Source organism: Carassius carassius, chromosome 20, assembly GCF_963082965.1.
Source record: "Carassius carassius chromosome 20, fCarCar2.1, whole genome shotgun sequence".
Lineage (NCBI taxonomy): Eukaryota > Metazoa > Chordata > Actinopteri > Cypriniformes > Cyprinidae > Carassius > Carassius carassius.
The window spans coordinates 11,154,684-11,174,443 of NC_081774.1; the positions used below are offsets into that span (position 1 = coordinate 11,154,684).

The 19,760-nt window shown below is 35.1% G+C and overlaps 1 protein-coding gene and 2 gene segments (V, D, J or C); 2 read left to right on the forward strand and 1 right to left on the reverse strand.

Annotated features, from left to right (window-relative positions):
- The first annotated feature begins 2,951 nt into the window (after positions 1-2,951).
- Positions 2,952-3,518, forward strand: LOC132096329 (T cell receptor alpha variable 18-like). The segment is given in 2 exon segments: positions 2,952-3,077; positions 3,176-3,518. Coding segments are annotated over 2 exon segments (354 nt in total).
- A 494-nt stretch (positions 3,519-4,012) lies between these two features.
- On the forward strand, positions 4,013-4,628 carry LOC132096997 (T cell receptor alpha variable 9-2-like). The segment is given in 2 exon segments: positions 4,013-4,207; positions 4,285-4,628. Coding segments are annotated over 2 exon segments (384 nt in total).
- A 770-nt stretch (positions 4,629-5,398) lies between these two features.
- On the reverse strand, positions 5,399-11,412 carry LOC132096998 (interferon-induced protein 44-like). The gene is made up of 8 exons (XM_059502667.1): positions 11,038-11,412; positions 10,598-10,698; positions 10,450-10,501; positions 10,127-10,322; positions 7,392-7,556; positions 6,250-6,421; positions 5,680-5,780; positions 5,399-5,590 (listed from the first exon to the last, which is right to left on the reverse strand). Exons 1-8 carry the CDS (start codon positions 11,400-11,402, stop codon positions 5,399-5,401), a joined length of 1,344 nt encoding a protein of 447 aa, XP_059358650.1. The 5' UTR covers positions 11,403-11,412.
- Positions 11,413-19,760: the final 8,348 nt, after the last annotated feature.

Here is a 19,760-nt window from a genome sequence, read left to right on the forward strand (position 1 = left end):
AATTGTTCTTAAATGTCATGAAAATGAATAATGACACACTGATAAAAATCGTAAAAAATGAAAAATACGCTTAATATCCTTAAAGTAAAAAATACAAAATAAATCCTTGGGTAAAACCTGACTCAGAGGATTGTGAAATTTACAAAATCGAGCATTTTGTGACAGATTTTAAAGAGCCTTTTTTCTGCACAAAATGTTCTTGATCAATAATGTATATACATGTCAAACAACAGACCATAACAAAATATGTAAGTAGACTGCAAATATAATGCAATAGACACAAACTGCACTTTACAATACTGAATATTCTAACTCCACTAAATTGCCTCTATTTTGTTCAGCTTTGTACAATCATTACAGTTACATAAACATAATTGAATTAATGTACCCTGACTGAAGGCACAATCTTATCATCTCTGCTTTTAATAAGACAAAACAGAGAAGGTTGTCTAAATAAACCACACCCACATTGCAGTTGCATAATAGCCCACTACATACATAAACCATAATTTAATTTTACAAAGACAGTTAGTAAACCTTTCAAACATGGAAAGATGCTTTCTACTGATTCTAATAACAGCACCAGGTATAAAACATTTGTTCTGAGCAGACTCAAACATAATGTATATTAAAATGATTTAGTCCTGCTCATATTTTTTCTCCATTACAACAACATTACATTTGTTTAAGAAAGTGTTTCGTTACTGTGATTTTCATTTACAAATGTTGTGTATTTTTGAATAAGTGGAAAAGCAACCTGACCTGTTCTGAAATCTGTCCAATTGTCTTGCAGGTGTATTATCTGACAGCATTCAACCAACTAATTATCAAACTAATATTTACAGAAAAGAAGAAGAGCGTGTAACACTGAGTTGCTTGTATGATACAAGCAGGGTTAATGTTGAGCTCTACTGGTACAGACAGTATCTTAATAGAGAACCAGATTTTTTACTGCGTAAAGGTGCCCGGTCTTGGAGCAGATATGAATATATACCAGATACTCGGTTTCAGTCGACTACATCAGAAACATCCACTGAACTCATTATGAAGAGTGTAACTCTGTCAGATTCAGCTCTCTATTACTGTGCTCGAAGAGTAGCAGCCCAGTGATACAAAATGCCTGAGAGGCTTTAAAAAAACTCACATGTAGTTTTTGGCTCAAAAAAACTAAACAAAAAAGAAAAAGATGAAAATTAAACCACAATAATTTCTTGTGTAAAACCACAACAACTTTTTTTCATAAACACAATATTGTAACACCTGCTGGAAGAAAAAAAACTGTTTAGGAGAGAACGGCAAAATAAGATAAATGTTGTACACAATAATTCATTCTTCACAGTAAATCTTCCAACAAATGCCTCTTAAAATACAATTTTCCATGGAAAAATCACCACTTGCGAGAGTAAGGGTATCTAACAATTAAATGGTGTTTCATTTTTTAAAGGAACAGTTTACCCAACATTTTCTAAAAATGTACTCATTCTCATGCTATCCATGGTAAATTTGGAATGGATGTGATAAAATTAAACATTACATCACTTGCTCACTAATAGATCCTTTGCAGTGAATGGGCACCATCAGAATAAGATCCAAACAGATGATAAAAACATCACAATAATCCACAAGTAATCCATTTGACTCCAGTCCATAAATGAACATCATGTGAGGTCAAGAGCTGTGCATTTGAAATAGGCAGATTTATTATTAAGAGGCTTTAGCTTCAAGCCATTGCTTCAATCTAAACTATGAGTCCTCTATGCATAATATTGTTTTCTCCAGTAAAAAGGTAATCTTGTCTGAAGCAGGAGAGAAATATGCACAAACTTTGACACTGTTTACAAGCAAAAACAGTTAGAAAGAGTGAATATAATGTATTATGGAGTAATTCTTTATTCAGAATTGATGATTTCCAAGTTAAATTGCCTTAATGATGAACTTCATACAAACAGCCAGCTTTTCACTTCACAAGACATTAACTGATGGACTGGAGGCATGTGGATTATTGTGATGTATTTATCACCTGTTTAGGCTTTAAAATTTCAAATCTGTTCCAATGAAGGAATAAACTTTGGCTGAGGAGGAGTAAATTGGCAGTAAATAAAATTTTTTGAGTAACTTTAATTATATCCGTAATAGGTCTACGCTGACTACAATTAAGTAACCAAAGACAGAACAACAAACGTTTCCATGCATCCTTAAAACCTTCTGTTTGATTGCAACAAACCACAGACTATAAACGCTAGTGAAATTGACATGATATGTAGCCAAATAAGGAACAGTGACCAGAAAATTAACAACACTGCACAGAAACTAAGATAGATCACACATTGCATCACTGTCAAGCACCTACTAACATTCAGAGGCGTCTTTCATATCATCTTCAAATATGACTGTAAACATGATACAATTATGTGTTTATACTTGAATTGCCAATTAACATTAGTCATGCAAAATACAGATTTGTGTTGAAAGTGTTTTATCAGACGTAAAGAGGAGGTACATTGTCATTATTAAAGACTCTTTTGAGGTGTGTTATAAGCTTTAACTCATTGAAACAGAAAGTCATTTTAATCAGCTCTTAAACTTCTGCTATTTCAATGATAGTTTTAAGGGGAGGAGTTTGCTTGAGACATCATCTGTGAAAGAAAAAGAAAGTTTAGTTGAAGAACATCTTGTGCTGAACAAGAACTTCAACAGAAACAATACATTCAGTCTGAACCGAGTCAATGATGTTTAACTTTTAAAGCACTCCTGGTATTTTCCCTACACACAGAGTGCAGGATAATCAAATATGTAAAACACACAAAGAGACATTAACACTGAGCTTTATATAACAGATCAGAGCAAATCCTGTTAACTCAGTTATCTCAGGTTTAATGTGGAAAGACAGAAGGTGGTCTAAACATCAGAAACCACACCCACATTTACAGACATTATAGCTGCACAAATGACTTTCCATTACATTCATACATTTACCTTTAACTTAAAATCATCAAGCATATGTTGATAGGCCTTATTTATAAGTTAATTTCTCACCATGGAGAGATGTGTTCTACTGATTCTTATAACAGTACCAGGTAAAGTGCACTTGATTTTAAATCAGAAAACTGACATACTGTATATTGCTACAAAGGAGTAATACAACTTTCATGAAATATCATTTATTCTCTTGCAGGTGTATTTGCTGACAGCATTGAACCAAAAGTCAAGGATGATATAATCAGTAAAGAAGGAGAGTCTGTGAAACTGACCTGCTCATATAATGCAAGCAGCAATAATGTTATGCTTTACTGGTACAGACAGTATTCAAACAAAGAACCCCAGTTTATATTGCGTAAAGGTGCTCGATCATTGAGCAGCTATGGGGATATACCAGACCGTCGGTTTCAGACGATTACAGCCCAATCATCCACTGAACTCACTATTAACAGTGTAACTCTGTCTGATTCAGCTCTCTATTACTGTGCTCTGAGAGTTGGAGCCCAGTGATACAAAATACCTGAGAAGCTTTACAAAAACTCACACACAAAATAATTGCTTTGAATGGTGTTTAAACAGCTAGAAATCAAACCACAGCTGCACTTAATGTTAACCACAAAACCTCTGTAAATAACATTAACACCTGCTAAAATTTAACTGAGATAAATGAAATCAAGCATAAAATTTCATTCAGCAGTTAATACTATGAAAAAGTGACTGCTCTGCACATGCTAATGATTCCTAGTGTATTAACTCTTTGTTCATTTGGCTGACTTTGCGTGTCAAAGGTATTTCTCTAGCATTAGCATTATCATTAGCATTAGCATTTTCGAGAGCTATTTTTGCATTCAAACTAAAGTGTTGTTTTATGGACGTTTGTTTAGAAATAATATAAAAACACAAATATCACTCTTACAGCAGATTGTCTGAAGAAGACTATCTTTAAGGGGATGTGCTATGGAGACATGCTCTGCTACAGAAAATCTGAAAAATACAGTGCAAAATGACATTACTTTGAAAAATGACAAGTGCAATCAGATTTATGTATCTATCCATCATAATATATCTAATTTCTGTGCTTTATATGATGGTTATGTCTAAAGGCGGAGCTTAACACAGGGAGGTGAAACAGATTAGTTCAGTGATAATCAGCATCACAGATCACTGAGGCAAGCAGCAACTACCATCATGTTCACTTGTGTGCTTATACTGCTGACTCTAACTCAAGGTAAATTCTTACATGTATAATCATCATTGCATAACAGTATCTCATCTTAAACATGCTTAAATAATCTTTTGTTGCAGGTAACAGAGCTAAAGATGTCATCACCCCATACAGTGATGCAGCATTTGCCACTGAGACTGAGAGAGTGAAACTCTCTTGTAACTACACTGGTTCTGTTGATAGTCTTTACTGGTATCGACAATATGCAGGTTTAACACCACAGTTCCTCATCCTGGATTATTCAGGATATGTTGTTGAAGCTAATCCTCCAGTTTCTGGAATATCCATCAGTCCCAGAAAAGAAGATAAAAGTGTGGATCTGATCATCTCTTCTGTTGCTGTATCAGACTCTGCTCTGTATTACTGTGCTCTGCAGCCCACAGTGACAGGAAACACTCACCACACCGTACAAGAATCTGACTGACTCTATAGTATTAAAATGAGACGTCAGAACAGCAAATAGTATCCACACAGAGGAATGTTACAGTCAAATTCACATTTAACTATACATTTTCCAGCTGGTTAGCATTTCTACTGTTTAGTTTTTCAGTATACAGTACGTGTATTGACAGTATACGAGTAAATTGCTCATTATTGATTGAGATCTTTGATTGATTATCACCATAACTACATTCGTAGATCTTTCCTCATATATGAAAAATATGAATAAATATATTCAACATTTAGCATCCTTTACATTTTTCTGATTTTTTTCAGTTTTATCCTTGTTAGACTTTTGGATGTTGTCAATGGGAGAATAAAGGATTGTCACACCACCACTGGGGGGTGCTGTGTATATTAAAATATTTCAGAGAAGATGCCCAACTATATCAGAAATTAATTCACATCACATGTGTGCCAGGAACAACAGAAGACCGTCCTTTTGCCTTTTTAATTTAGTAAAACTGTTTTTAAATGTCATGAAAATTCATATTTTTCCCCTCACAAAATCCACTTGATCCATAATGTATATGAAGAGTTAATTAGCAAAAACAGTTTTTAACAATTTTTTTTATTTTTAACAATAAAAAAAACCTTGTGTCAGACCTTCAAATCTTAAATATTCTACTTCCTCTAAAAAGCCTCTATTTTTATTAGCTTTGAAGGATTCTTACATTAATCACACTTGCTGATAAAAATAATTAGTTTAGGAAGAAACTTAATTAACATAAGCATAGTGATTTTTTATATATATTATACACTGACTGAATTCTCTTCTGGATTGTAAAAATGATCAAAATAGCCCTCAGCAGCTCTGAGCATCTGAACCACAGCATTTAGAAGCAGAATGTCAGTTTGAGGGTCTATTTCCAGTTCTCGGTAGTAGTTTTTCACTGGGACCACAGCAGACAGAGACACTCCAAGCTGAGTGCTAATCTCTTCCATCTGTCACAAAATAATTTACCAAGACAATGCGTAAAACAAACAGTACATTACAAAATACTTATTACAAACTAAAATACATTAATTCATACCATATTATTAATATAGTGGCTCTGGTAGACATTTTTCAGGTCTTCTGCCACTAAGGGGCAGGCCTCATCCACCTTAGTCAGCAGAACCAGCTGAGGAATACCTGAAGTACAAAACATGCTAGTTGTACACAGTCCACAACAAAATCCTGTAATTTTTTTCTTACTCTTATGTCGTTCCAAACCTGTATTTCTTTCAAATGCTGAACACAAAATAAGATCTTTAGAAAAATATCTTGACTCAATGACTTCCATTGTATTTTTGTCCATATAATGAAAGTAAATTAAAACCAAAATGGTTTAGTAACCAGCATTTTTCAAAATACAGTATAAATTTTAGTGTGTTTGTTCCAGAGAAAACAAGAAAGTCATACAGATTTGGAACAACATGAGGATGAGTGAATGAGGACAGAATTTACATTTTTGGGTGAACTATTTCTTTAAACTCAGGTTGGTGTAGAGTTTGCCCCTGTATACAGTACTGTGCTGTAGATTGAATTTCCATAATTTACATGATAGTATTCCCTCATGTCACTTGAAATTAATTAAAATCTGTTCAAAATTGTTACACACCTTGCTGGTTGGCTTTCTTTCGAAAAGCCACAAACTTTTCAATCGTTTTGTCAGAGAGGAGCTTGACTTTGCTGATGTCAATCACATACACCACACAGTGAATCCTGTCCTTCAAGCCAGGAGATTTATTGAAATGAGGAGAGTCAGGCTGTATAGGCGTCAGTGGGTTAAACTGAGAAAAATGATCATATAGAATATCTTTAAAACATTTAATGCAACAGAAAAAAATTAATAAAAACACTGATCTTCTAGACCTAACTATTAAAGCGGTCATATGATGTCGCTAAAAAAAAAACATTTTGTGTATCTGGTGTAATGAAATGTGTTTATGCGTGTTTAAGGTTAAAAAAACACATTCTTTTCCACATACTGTCAGAACACAGGCGCGACAAGACAAAAACAATAAAACCCATTGCAAATGAGCCATTTGTTGCATCAAGTAGGGACATAATTACAAATTATAATAACTTATACTGTCTTTTTACGCATTGTGTTGCATTGTGCGACGCAAACCTAAAAACCATGTTTGCATTTGTGAAAGAAGAAACAATAAACAACAGGTGCTACAGTACACTCCTCAAAACTCGCATTTGAATCATCAGAGGCAAATCCTCTCAAGTTGATAAATGTACAGACTGTGAATCAGAACAGCCAGCATTGTAGTCTTCTCTCCCAGGATCTGGAGACAGTCCTCTATAAAGGTGCTGCACACATCTGTTCTGGAAAAGTGTTGTAAATACATTTTAACCACTGATTTCTAGTTGTGTCCTCTTTTGGAAGGCCAGAGAAAGCATTTTCGCTTTCACAATGAAACACACAGCTTCTCCACAACATGGCCGCGGCGGCAACAGAGAGAATCAAAGTTAAGTCCTTTCTTTGCGTGAACATTTGGACAGCGTTATGTAAATCTTTCCACATCGTGGTGTACACATGTGGAGACATGTTTAAATGAGGAGTTTAAGAAGGGCATGGACGAGTCTAAACTTTTATTAAGAATATCTCTTTGGATTGAGACTTTAGTCTTTGCAACTTTAGAGTCTCTTATCTATTCATGAACAGCTTGTAACACTCAAAAGAGAAAAGAAAACTTGAAATCGCATCATATGACCCATTTAAGTTAACACTGTAACTAAAGTTCTCACCTGATACTTGTCTTTGATGTGACCCTTCAAAATTGTGGCAAAATCATCTACATCCAGACCAGTGTTCACACCATCCTCCAGACCCATTGTGTCACACAGAGAGAAGGGAACATGGCTGACACTGCTGCCTGGCTTGATGTAGTACACTGTAAACCCTAATGTTGTCTTGACTTAAAAAATCAAGTAATGTTGACTAAACATTACTTAAAATTTTGCGTTTTGGCCCTGTCACTTAAAAATATGAGTTAATTTAACTAATTTACCTTCAAATGCATAAACTTAAGATTTCAAGTGTTGTGAGCTCAAAATCATGAGTAATCCTTTGGAAAAACTCAACGTCACTCTGTTCTTCTGTTAATGTGATTGGCCATGGGAGGAATTCTGCCTAGCAACAAGAGAACAAAAGCACTGATTGGGGGATTACAAAATTCGTCCTTTTGGTCTGTTTGGTTTGCTGAACTACATTTCAAGAGGACGTTTTTTTTAGTGTATTATGTTAGGTGAGTAAAGTTATGTAGATATAAAGTTGTTTTACATGATTTCTACTAGTGAAATATGTTATCCTTGTGGTACGTGATTTTGATATGGTATGATTATTGAAACGACAACTTATAGTATTTGATGAAGTGGCCCAATCGTTTTCCTTTGAGAGAAAGAACATGGCAGCTAACGTTACTGCTTAACTCGTTAGACCAATACACTGGAAACCCTAATAAGTTGACTGAACTAAATTGATTGAGTAAACTCGTTGCCTCAATTTAATTGAGTAATGGAGTCTCCCAAAACTTACATATTTAAGTTTATTTAACTTGACGCTTTTGTAGAAAAACCCTAATAAGTTGACTGAACTAAATTGATTGAGTAAACTCGTTGCCTCAATTTAATTGAGTAATGGAGTTTCCCAAAACTTACATATTTAAGTTTATTTAACTTGACGGTTTTGTAGATTGTACTTAAATCACTCAGTTCACCAAACCAAACGTGCTTATTTAATGTACTTAAACGATTATGTTCACTTAACTTGGTATTAATTTAAAGTGTACTTATATATTTAAGTTAACTCAACATGTAAATTTAACTCAAAATTATGTTTTTATTTTTGACCGCACACTATTTGCACACTGAAGTAAAACAAATAACAGCATATTTAAACTTTGACCTTTTGACAAAATGTCACAATATTTATGAAAATACAGTAAACCCTATACTGCACTGTAAAAAAAAAAAGTTGTGTCAACTTAAAAAAAAAGGCAACTTATCGCAAGCACTTTTTTGAGTAAACTTAACAAAAAATTACTATGCGTATTTTAACATCAACCTAATCCATTGGGCAAAGTTACGTCCAGTGGACATCTTTTTATGACTTTGCAGACGTTGAAAAGACGTCCACTGAGGAGACAGAATGTTTTTATGACGTCTTTTTTTTTAATGTTTTTTATGTCTTGTGTACGTCCGATATAGACGTTTACAGTTTGACTCCTTACAAGGTTCTGTGACTTTATTTCTGTCAGACATCTAGAGAAGCTCTTATTGAGAATTAATAGAGGTTTAAATGTTGATACTTGATTCACTTGAAGTCACCATTGTGGTGGAAAGTGTTTGGTTTAGTTGGGATCTTGGTCCAGTTACTTCTTGTGTAAGCTTGTCTTTTGCTGCTGTAACGGGTGTATTTTAAAATGCTGTTTTTGTGGCGAAGAAAGACAAACTTAAAAGAGCTCAGGTGTTACTAGCTCTTTGTTGGTGTTAGCTTGTCTCTTGCTGCTGCTGTAACTTGTGTGTTGTAAAGCACTGTTATTATGGCAATGAGAGTTGAGATCAAACATGCACATCTTGCTTGTAATGGTGACAAGATAAAATAAAATGTATTGCTGCAACTGTGGATTCACTTTTATGGATAGAAACCTAGTAGATAAAATAATGTACTTACTTTTGAAAACCAATAACGTCGTCACAAACAGACATCAAGATTTTGGATATGCATCACATCAATGGTGAAAATCAGAACAAAAAAAGGTTGTAAAATAAGGATGAGTTTGTGCTATAAAGCTCTTTTGTCTGTCACCGTTGTTGTGATGCATATGCTAAATCTAGAAGTATGTGTGTGTGAGTACTTGATTCTTTTACTCAAAATATTTCAAATGCATTCATTTTGTCCATCTTCAAAATAAGTGTTTTGCTCTTGGTGCCTGTTATAAATATTAAACAAAACCTCAAACAAAACTTATTTTATGATCTCAAATACGTATTATGTGATGACTTTCTCATCAACAAAAAACATCTGATAACACCTGAGCTCATTTAAATTGGTCTTTTTCACCACAAAAACAGCGTTTTAAAATACACCAACCCAGCAACAACTGGACCAAGATCCCAACTAAACCAAACACTTTCCACCACAATGGTGACTTCAAATGAATCAAGTATCAACATTTAAACCTCTGAGTGATTTAGGTACAGTCTACAAAACCATCAAGTTAAATAAACTTAAATATGTAAGTTTTGGGAGACTCCATTACTCAATTAAATTGAGGCAACAAGTTTACTCAATCAATTTAGTTCAGTCAACTTATTATGGTTTTCAGTGTAGGTATGAAACTACATGGCACAAATATTTACCAATTATTTTCAATACACGCTTACATAATTATAAACTTTTTTATAACTAGTCTACAATACCGTAACTAGCATTTGTCACACAATATTTTGAGAAGAGAAGTTTTATTAATCATGTGTACCTGAGTAGTCAAACTGGTCCCAGCAGTACCAGTGTTGGCCTGCATGCTCACGTAACCCTTGAACACAGAGTTGATGGAGTTGAAGAAGCTTGATTTCCCAGCACCAACAGGACCCACCAGTAGAATCCGAGCCTGTTTGACTGAGCTAACAGAAGGCTTCCAGCCAGAAATGTAGCTCAATACAGCCTGTCTCCTCCTAAAACATTATTGTCATTTTCAGATTGCTTAAGCACTCAGAGGGACACAGTTATCTAACATTAGTTAACAGCTTAAATAAATAACTAAAATATTTTATTGAAGACATTGTATATGGTTTGCTTTACTCAGAGTTCCACTGTACATTTCTCCATGGTTTCACCATGAGTCCTCCACAGTCTGGTAAGAATCCAAACAAGTTATTCACACAACCATCACTGAAAGTGCATTACTCTCTCAGCAAATATGTGAAAAATAGCACAAAATAATACAAACCTTCCACTCTGTACACCTCACGTTCTGTCATCTGTAAGTCATTTCCATGCATCTTCTGTGGATCGAATTGGTATGTTCCTGGATTACTGTAGACGGTGGCTGTGTGACGTGACATTCAGCCAAGTATGGTGACCCATACTCAGAATTTGTGCTCTGCGTTTAACCCATCCGAAATGCACACACACAGAGCAGTGAACACACACACACACTGTGAGCACACACCCGGAGCAGTGGGCAGCCATTTATGCTGCGGCGCCCGGGGAGCAGTTGGGGGTTCAATGCCTTGCTCAAGGGCACCTAAGTCGTGGTATTGAAGGTGGAGAGAGAACTGTACATGCACTCCCCCCACCCGCAATTCCTGCCGGCCCGGGACTCGAACTCACAACCTTTCGATTGGGAGTCCGACTCTCTAACCATTAGGCCACGACTTCCCCCATTACTTGTTATTGTAATGAAACACTAAAGAGTTAAAGTTTGGACCATTGTCAGTGAAAGAAAACTGAGGATTTCCACTGACCACACGCAGAGGTTCTTCCTTCATTTCTTTGTCATTAAAGCTAAAGAGAAAAGCTTTTTTTTGTGTGGTCTGTGCATAACTTTTGCTAGTGAAAGCTCCAAAAACATATCCAGACCTATTGTAAGCTACTATAACCGTTGGCCCCTGAGTATTACACTTTTGGTGAAATGTAGTGGCATTGTATCCATGCACACTGGCTTTGAACAACAGGCTGAGGTTGGCATGGTTGAATAATGAGCAGAGCTTCTTCTTCTGCCATTTATTCAAGCTGGATGTCACTGTGCTCATAATGATCTGAAAAACATTTAGTCATTACATTATAAAGCATGCTGTTATAATGAATAGAAAGCAAAAGTCTTCGTAAAAGTTTTGAATATTTACTTCCTCCACTCAAATACACTTGAAAGGAATCAAGTAATTTAAATCATCACATTATATTATGTAAAAGAAATGTATGAAATTTTATGAAATCAGCTCACCCTGGAACAAGACTTCAATCAATTTGTCTGCTTACTTTCACACAGTACCTAGAAAGAGCATACAGTACTTTCTTTTTTACAAAAACACAACTTACATTGTGTCACACGTCAGCTGAAGTATGTAAAGGCAAGAACAAGTTCTGCCAGGTACAGAAAATCTTGTTCACCTATTATTTAACCATTTATTTGACAGATTTTTCCTATCAGTTAACTAACTAAAGTTTTGTTTAAAAAATAAATATCACTATTAAAGCAGATACTTGAATATAAGACTGTAGCTTTAAGAGGAGGTGCTTGCTGAATACATGCTCTGCTAGACAATGAATAAATCTTTCTTCAGTAACAGTTTGTCCTGGAGATGAACTAAAACAACACCCTGAAAATTATGCTTTTCCTTTTTGGCTTTGTTCTGTTGTTTTGCATGTAAGAATCTCATTTCAACCCTATTTTTTACTGCTCATTTGTGTGTCTTTGTTGTCTAAATGCTTTTAACTGTTAATAATCTCATCTGCAAGTGTCAGTTTTGGGAATGTTATCACACCAGTCCAAACAGAGGTGTTTGGGACAGAGGGGAACAATATAACTTTGTCCTGTAACTACTCCTCAGCAATTAGTCTGCAGTGGTATTGCCAATTTCCAAACTCAGCTCCTGAATACCTTTTAGTCATAATGCATGCTGCAGGCCGAGTTTCTCATAAGTCTAAACTTGTAGATCAAGATCCTCGATTTACTAAAAAACTAAATGAAAAGAAAACCCATGTGCATCTGGAGATCTCCTCTGTTAAAGTGACAGACTCTGCTGTGTACTACTGTGCTCTGGAGCCCACAGTGACAGGAAAACACTACACATACAAAAACCTGACTAACTTGAAATGAGATGTTGCCAAAAACAACAGTATTTGATTACCGTATATTAGTTATAGATTCTGATGTTACATTCAAATTCATATTTAACAACACATTTTCTGGCTGGCTAGTATTTCTGTGCCTTTACAGTATGTATATGCACTGGTTGTGAATTGTAATTATTAAATAAGACTATTTATATGAACATTTATGGTTTATCAAACTATATTCCCAGATGTGCCATCATGTTTAAAAATATAGCAATAAATAAAGTAAAAAATTATAATGAATCATATTTTGCAGATTAACAAATGTTTTATTCTGGTTAGACTGTGGATCTTGTCAAGGGAGAATATTATACCACCACTGGAGGGTGCTGTGTACATTAAAACATTTCAATCATCTTAGCCTTTAATAAGGAAAGGCAGAAAAGGTTATCTAAATAGACCACACCCACACTGCAACTTGCACAATGATATACTACAATCATACATTCATTCCATAAATCAAGTTAGTAAACCTTCTAAACATGGAGAGATGCTTTTTACTTATTCTCATAACAACACCAGGTATAACATGTTTAATCTGAGCAGACTCAAAATACATAGTACATTGAAATGTTTTGTCCATGCAAACATTTTTTTTATGTTACTTTATTACAGTAACAACACATTTGTAGAAGAAACAGTTTTTATTATTGGAATTTTAATTTAGAAATGTAAAAAGCCAGCTGACCTGTTCTCTTCACTTGCAGGTGTTTTGTCTGACAGCATTCAACCAACAGACAAGGAAACTCAAATTTACAGAAAAGAAGAAGAGCGTGTAACGCTGAGCTGCTCGTATGATACAGGAGGCAGTTATGTCTATCTCTACTGGTTTAGACAGTTTCCTAATAGAGAACCAGAATTTTTACTGTGGAAAGGTGCTCGATCAGGGAGCAGTTATGAATATATACCAGACCGTCGGTTTCAGACGACAACATCATACTCATCCACAGAACTCACTATTAATAGTGTAACTCTGTCAGATTCAGCTCTCTATTACTGTGCTCTAAGAGTTGGAGCCCAGTGATACAAAATGCCTGAGAGGCTTTACAAAAACTCAGATGTAGTTTTTACTTTTAAAATAAATGAATTAAAAAAAAATAAACCACAATCATATCTTGTGTGAACCACAATAGTTATTTCACAAACACAATATTGTAACACCTGCTTGAGGAAAAGAAAATGTGTGTTTAGGGGGGAAATGATACAGTAAGATGATAATTCATTGGTTTTGTCATGCCTTAATAAACTTTCTGTCAAAAGAACCTTTGATAATATATTCTTGCATGGAACAACTTTCAGTCAGTAATATTTTATACTGACTAAAAGTAACTTCTGTACTTGACAAGGAATGAATGAATAGTTGAACAACAGTTTTTGCTGAATACAACATGGTTCAAAATGATGCTCTGCTTGCACGTTTTTCTTTTTTGTCCTGTGTGTATTTCAGATTGAATATAATACATTATTGTTATTATTATTTTTTTAACTAACAACTAAAGTGTTAGGATGTTATAATGCATTTTACATTACTTTGCATGAATTTGATTCTTGCAGGTGGCACTTTTGCAAATGTCATTACTACAGTCCAAAATGAGATGTTTTGTGTCAGTATCAGAGTCTCTTATGGAGTGACATAACAATTCTTGACTTGTGAGTTCATGTTGACTCCACTCTATACTGCTGCTCATTCAATGTTTTTCAGTACTACTTTATTTACAGTTTTCAGGGGAGGAGTTTGTGTGAAACATCTTTTGTGTGACAAGGGAAGAACAGAAAGTTTAGTTGAACAACACTTTATGCTCAACAAAAACACCATCATCAACATGTTGCTCTGTTTAACTGCTTTGATTTGTTCTCTAATATGTAAGTATTCCATTTATTTGTCTTTTTATTATGTTGTCTAGTTGAGATTATTACATTTATGTTAGTTCATTTTTATGTAGGTTATATTTCCATTAATTCTGACTCTTGATTTTGAAGGTGGCTGTTTTGCGAATGTCATCACACCAGTCCAGACTGAGGTTTATAAGAAAGAGAGAGAAAATGTTACTCTGTCCTGTAACTACTCCTCAGCATCCACACTGCAGTGGTATCGCCAGTATCCTGGATCAACTCCAGAATTTCTTTTGATAATATTACATTCTACAGGAAGAGTTACACAAAAGTCAGAAATTGTGGAGCGAGATCCTCGATTCTTTGGGAAAGTGAATGAGGAAAAAACCCATGTGGCTCTGGAGATCTCCGCCGCTACAGTGACAGACTCTGCAATTTACTACTGTGCCATGGTGCCCACAGTGACAGGAAACACAACAACACTGCACAAAAACCTCATACTGTAGTTGAATGTAGCAAACATTGCACATCTTCATAAAATATTAGAGAAAAAAAAATATTCTACATGTTTGAAATAAATATTTTTCAATCAGTTATTAATAAAATTTTATCTGAATCATTGACAAGACTGAATCATAAGAACACTATTCAAAGGCATAATTAATCAAGTACTGAAGATTTTAGAAATAGTTACCCTGAAAGATGTATGTATGGCTTTCATGTACAGAAGTAAAGATATACAAAATTATGCTCAGCTGAAGTACAAAACTTTCATGATATTTCATCGCCACCTGCTGGATGTATTAGGAACAGAAAACTTATTGAAATAGTTGATCTTTTTAGGACCTACAAGTCTCAGTGCAGTCGTAATGCAGATGTCGTGTGACAAACAGTCAAGAATTTGTACTTCCTGTTTTCTGAATCCACCTCGTGATGTTTAAAGATCAACCTCTCAAGAAACTCCACACATTGAGACTTTTCTGATGTAATCATGGAAATACTCCACATTCTCAGTCAACAAATGGAAAAATATCTACTGCTGTTCTTTCTTACAGCATCAGGTACAATCCACAATTATAATACATTTGTATGATTATTCAGATCTTTAAATATATACACATCTTAATAGTGAAATTGTATCTTTTTAACAACATTTCCTTTCAGGTGTAATCTGTCAAGACTGGATTCGACCAAGTGACCAGCGGACCAGTGTTACCAGTATAGAAGGAGATTCTGTAACACTGGAGTGTTCATATGACACAAGCAGCAGCTATGTTTACCTTTATTGGTACAGAGAGTTTTCTAACACACAGCCTCAATATATACTGCTTAAAGGTGGACGATCAGAGACATATGAGAACATACCAGAACCCCAACGATTTACATCAACTACATTACAGAAATCCACCTCACTGACCATTAAGAGTGTAACGCTGTCAGATTCGGCTCTCTATTACTGTGCTCTAAGAGTAGCAGCCCAGTGATACAAAGTCCCTGACAGGCTTTACAAAAACTTACTCAGAAAACTGTCTTTGAATAGTGAGTTATCAAATGAATAACAAACCACATTTGTGTCTTTATAAACCCCATAGTCAAATTGCAGGATATGGTAACACCTGCAGCAAATAATTATACAGGTGCATGTAGCTGCAGTAAATGAGAGCTGATGTAAATAGGGTAATTTTAGTGATTAAATAATTAATAAGTTTTATATATTATCAACACAGCTATTCAGCATGAATTATCAACAGAACATTAATATTTAGTAACTCACATTTCAGACACAACTCAAATATTTCCAAAACAAAGCCACAAAAGAATCACGGTATCTCCCAGAAACACACAGTTAGGGGGTTTTCTGTTTTTGAACGAATGATTAAGTAAAAAAAAAAAACAGACTCACTCATAAAAAACATTTGCTTGTTTCATTCATGAATAAATATGAGCTTTTGAATGAATGAATCTAAAGTATGAATGATTTAATAAAGGCACATTTCATATCTGAATGAATCAGCATTTTTAACTAATCAGTTGAATAAATCATTTAATGACTCATTCAAAGAAATTCTAGTCACTATTGGTTCTGTGTTTGCATAATAGCACTGCAGTAAAACTGCATTCTGATGTGGTACTTCATGATAGATGAGACAATCAGACACTAACAGTAATTCTCTTTTCATTTAGGAGCTGATAGAACAATCAAAGGATTCACTGTGCAAAAAGTTCTGGGTATAATTACAAATTGAAGATGACCACATCACTTCTCATCTGTCTCACATTTCTCACATTTCACATTGCAGAAGTCACTTTCTGTGCACATACCACACCACAGACAAAAACCGTCATCGGTAAAGAGGGGGAATCTGCGACTCTTATATGCTTGTATGAATCAAACAGCTCTCATGTTTTGCTCTTCTGGGGTAGATTGATGCTAAGACAGGCGCCAAAGTTATATTGCTCAAGGGTGCATGATCAGAGACACGCTTTCAAAGCATAAGTCCTCGCTGTGATTACGCAACTTCAAAAACATCCACTTTTCTGATCATTAGCGATCTAAAACAGCTTCCTGCTAATGTGTGCTAGAAGAACAATGTGACAAAATGTATTTATTAGGCTGTACAAAAAATGTTCAAATCTGTTGTCTTTCAAACCACAAAATACTTCCTTCGCTACAGTAAATAATATTCTGAGCAGCAGGAGATGTGGTTACACCTTGCAAATGAAGAATACAAACCAATATGTGATTTGAATATGAAAATCCATTCTGAGGAAACAGGTGGAGCTTCCAGAGGAGACTTCAGTTTGTCAGTTGTCATGTTATGTTATTGTGCTCTGCCTAAAGTCTCAATATGTTGCTGTACATAGTTATTTGGATCTCAACTCTTGCAGGTGGCTATTTTTTCCATATTACTTTAAATCTGTTACTAATTTTTATCTCATTATACATTTAAATATATTTCTCTTGTTTTTTTTATTTTTAAGATGTAACTTGCGCAGAAACTATTATCCCTGAACACTCAGAAGTGCGTGCAAATGAGACTGAGAACATAACACTCTCCTGTAGTTATTCCTCGGCATACAGTCTCCTTTGGTATCGACAGCATCATACATCAGCTCCTCAGTTCCTTATGCTCATCCTACAAAATTCTGGAAAAGTAATACAGACCTCAGACGACCGCCTATCTGGAAAACTGAATGTGGACAAAAATCGTGTGGATTTGGAAATCCCCTTTTCCACAGTTAAAGAATCTGCAGTGTATTTCTGTGCACTGCAGACCACGGTGACAGGAAATCAAACGTTACTGTACGAAAACCTTACAGCTTGAGATCACATGGGTTTATCATGCTCAGTATTCACTCTGAGTTAAGGGGAGGAGCTTCAAGCAGCTGTAAAGATCTCAAGTGCCTTCATAGATGTGCCATTTCATCATGATGCTGCTCACCACAGTTATCCTGCTCTGTGCTGTTGGGAGTGAGTATAATTTAATGTTAAATAAAAGTCAAGGATATTTTTCATTTTTATTATTGGGTTTGTCTGTATACTGTATATTTAATATTTATATATAATTTATATATAATTACACTGTAAACTTTACACAAAACAAAAGTTGTTATAGTTCAGATTCTATATCTAATTATGTTTATCATAATTGTTTAGGTGGAAGGTTTGAGAGTCCTATTACATCAGACCAAACTGAGGTTGTTGACGACGAGGGTGCCAATTTAACTTTATCCTGTAGCTACTCAGCTGCAATTAGTTTGCATTGGTACCGTAAATATCCCAAATCAGCTCCTGAATATATTTTATTAATTCTGCAAACCTCTGGACGGGTCCAGAAAGCAGAGAAACTGGATTCTCAGTTTTCAGCGAGACTGAATGAAAAGAAAAACCGTGTGGAGCTGATCGTCTCCTCTGTCAAAGTGACAGATTCTGCTCTGTACTACTGTGCTCTGGAGACCACAGTGACAGGAAACCCATACACACTGTACAAAAACATACATATACACAGTAGATAATACATAGACCAATTACAAACTTATGTTATTTTATTGAATTTTTTTAAGTTTTTGGTTATTTAAAAAAAATACTGATATAGTCCTCATTCAAAAAGTTAAGATATTATAACACCTAAACAGTGTAACAGCCCTAATACTGTACATAAGAAAAATATGTCCTTATGAAGAAAGTAAAATATCGTGGTCTATCTTTTGAGTAATCTGCCATCTAGTGGTCCTTTAGGCTCAGTACATTGGCTGAATTATTTGTGAAATACATGTCTTTTGTGGCTTTATGATATCATATCAAGCAGTGAAAATTATCTACTCAAGTTATCAACTCAAATGTAGTGATTTTTTTTTATATAGACAGGGAACATAAGTATATGAGGTCCTTTCTTTCTATTATTTTTGCATGTACTGTACATTTATTTCCATTTATCACTTTGGTTGAAGCCAACCACATATTATTTATACAATAATAGTAATAATATAGTTGTGATATGCACAAAAGACAAGAGCAAATGAATACATTCCTGTCAAATTAATGTTAAATGTAAACCAGTTCATTAAAGATGAACACTATGAATATATCAAATTTGATCAAAGAACTTAATAACTTAATAAAATGCCAGTAGATTATGACGTCACATGGCAGTCTGACTGACAGTCGACAAAAATTCAGAAAGTTTGACAGCGATACAGCATGTCAACATGCATTTCTCCTGGGTTTGAGTGCGTGGAGCTAAACTCCAGCGGTTCTGTGTCAGCAGATGCTCAGCTGATGTTGAGTGACTCTCCACAGACAGCTGGAGGAAAAAAACACTCAAGAACAAGAAGCTTCTCCTGCCGCAGCCGCTATGGAGAACGGCACAGCAGGCTAGGAATAACATTAGAATCTAATGGAAATAGTAATAAAATATTAATAATATCTAAACCTTACTTCAGAAAACATTACTTGCCAAAAGTACAAGATCACCACAACAAATATTAAGAAATCATATTAAAATGCTGTACTTTGATCATTTGATCATTGTTCCTGTGATCATAGAGAGCTGTAAAGCATGTTGCACTTTCCTGTGGCAGGGGCAACAAAGTAACCCCAGATCTATTTGTTTTTGAGCCAATGACACAACGAGATCAAGTGGATTCCCAAGCAGGTCCATCCAGCCTTGGTTGTAAGTTAATGACTGATCCTCTTCCATCCCATCTCGATGCTGGCTTAACATAAGTCCCAGGTCTAACCTCTGTCGAGCTGAAACCTGACTGTGATCCGGGGAATTCAGAACCAAAACCATGACTCAAAACCATGGACCTCAGATCTATGCCGCAATCCAGCAGATATCCAGCCAGCTCTATCTGGCATTGAATGGATGTTATAAATTGATCCATGTCCATCTGTTGTCTGACAGTTAACTCAGATTCGGCTGATCCTGAGCGATCAT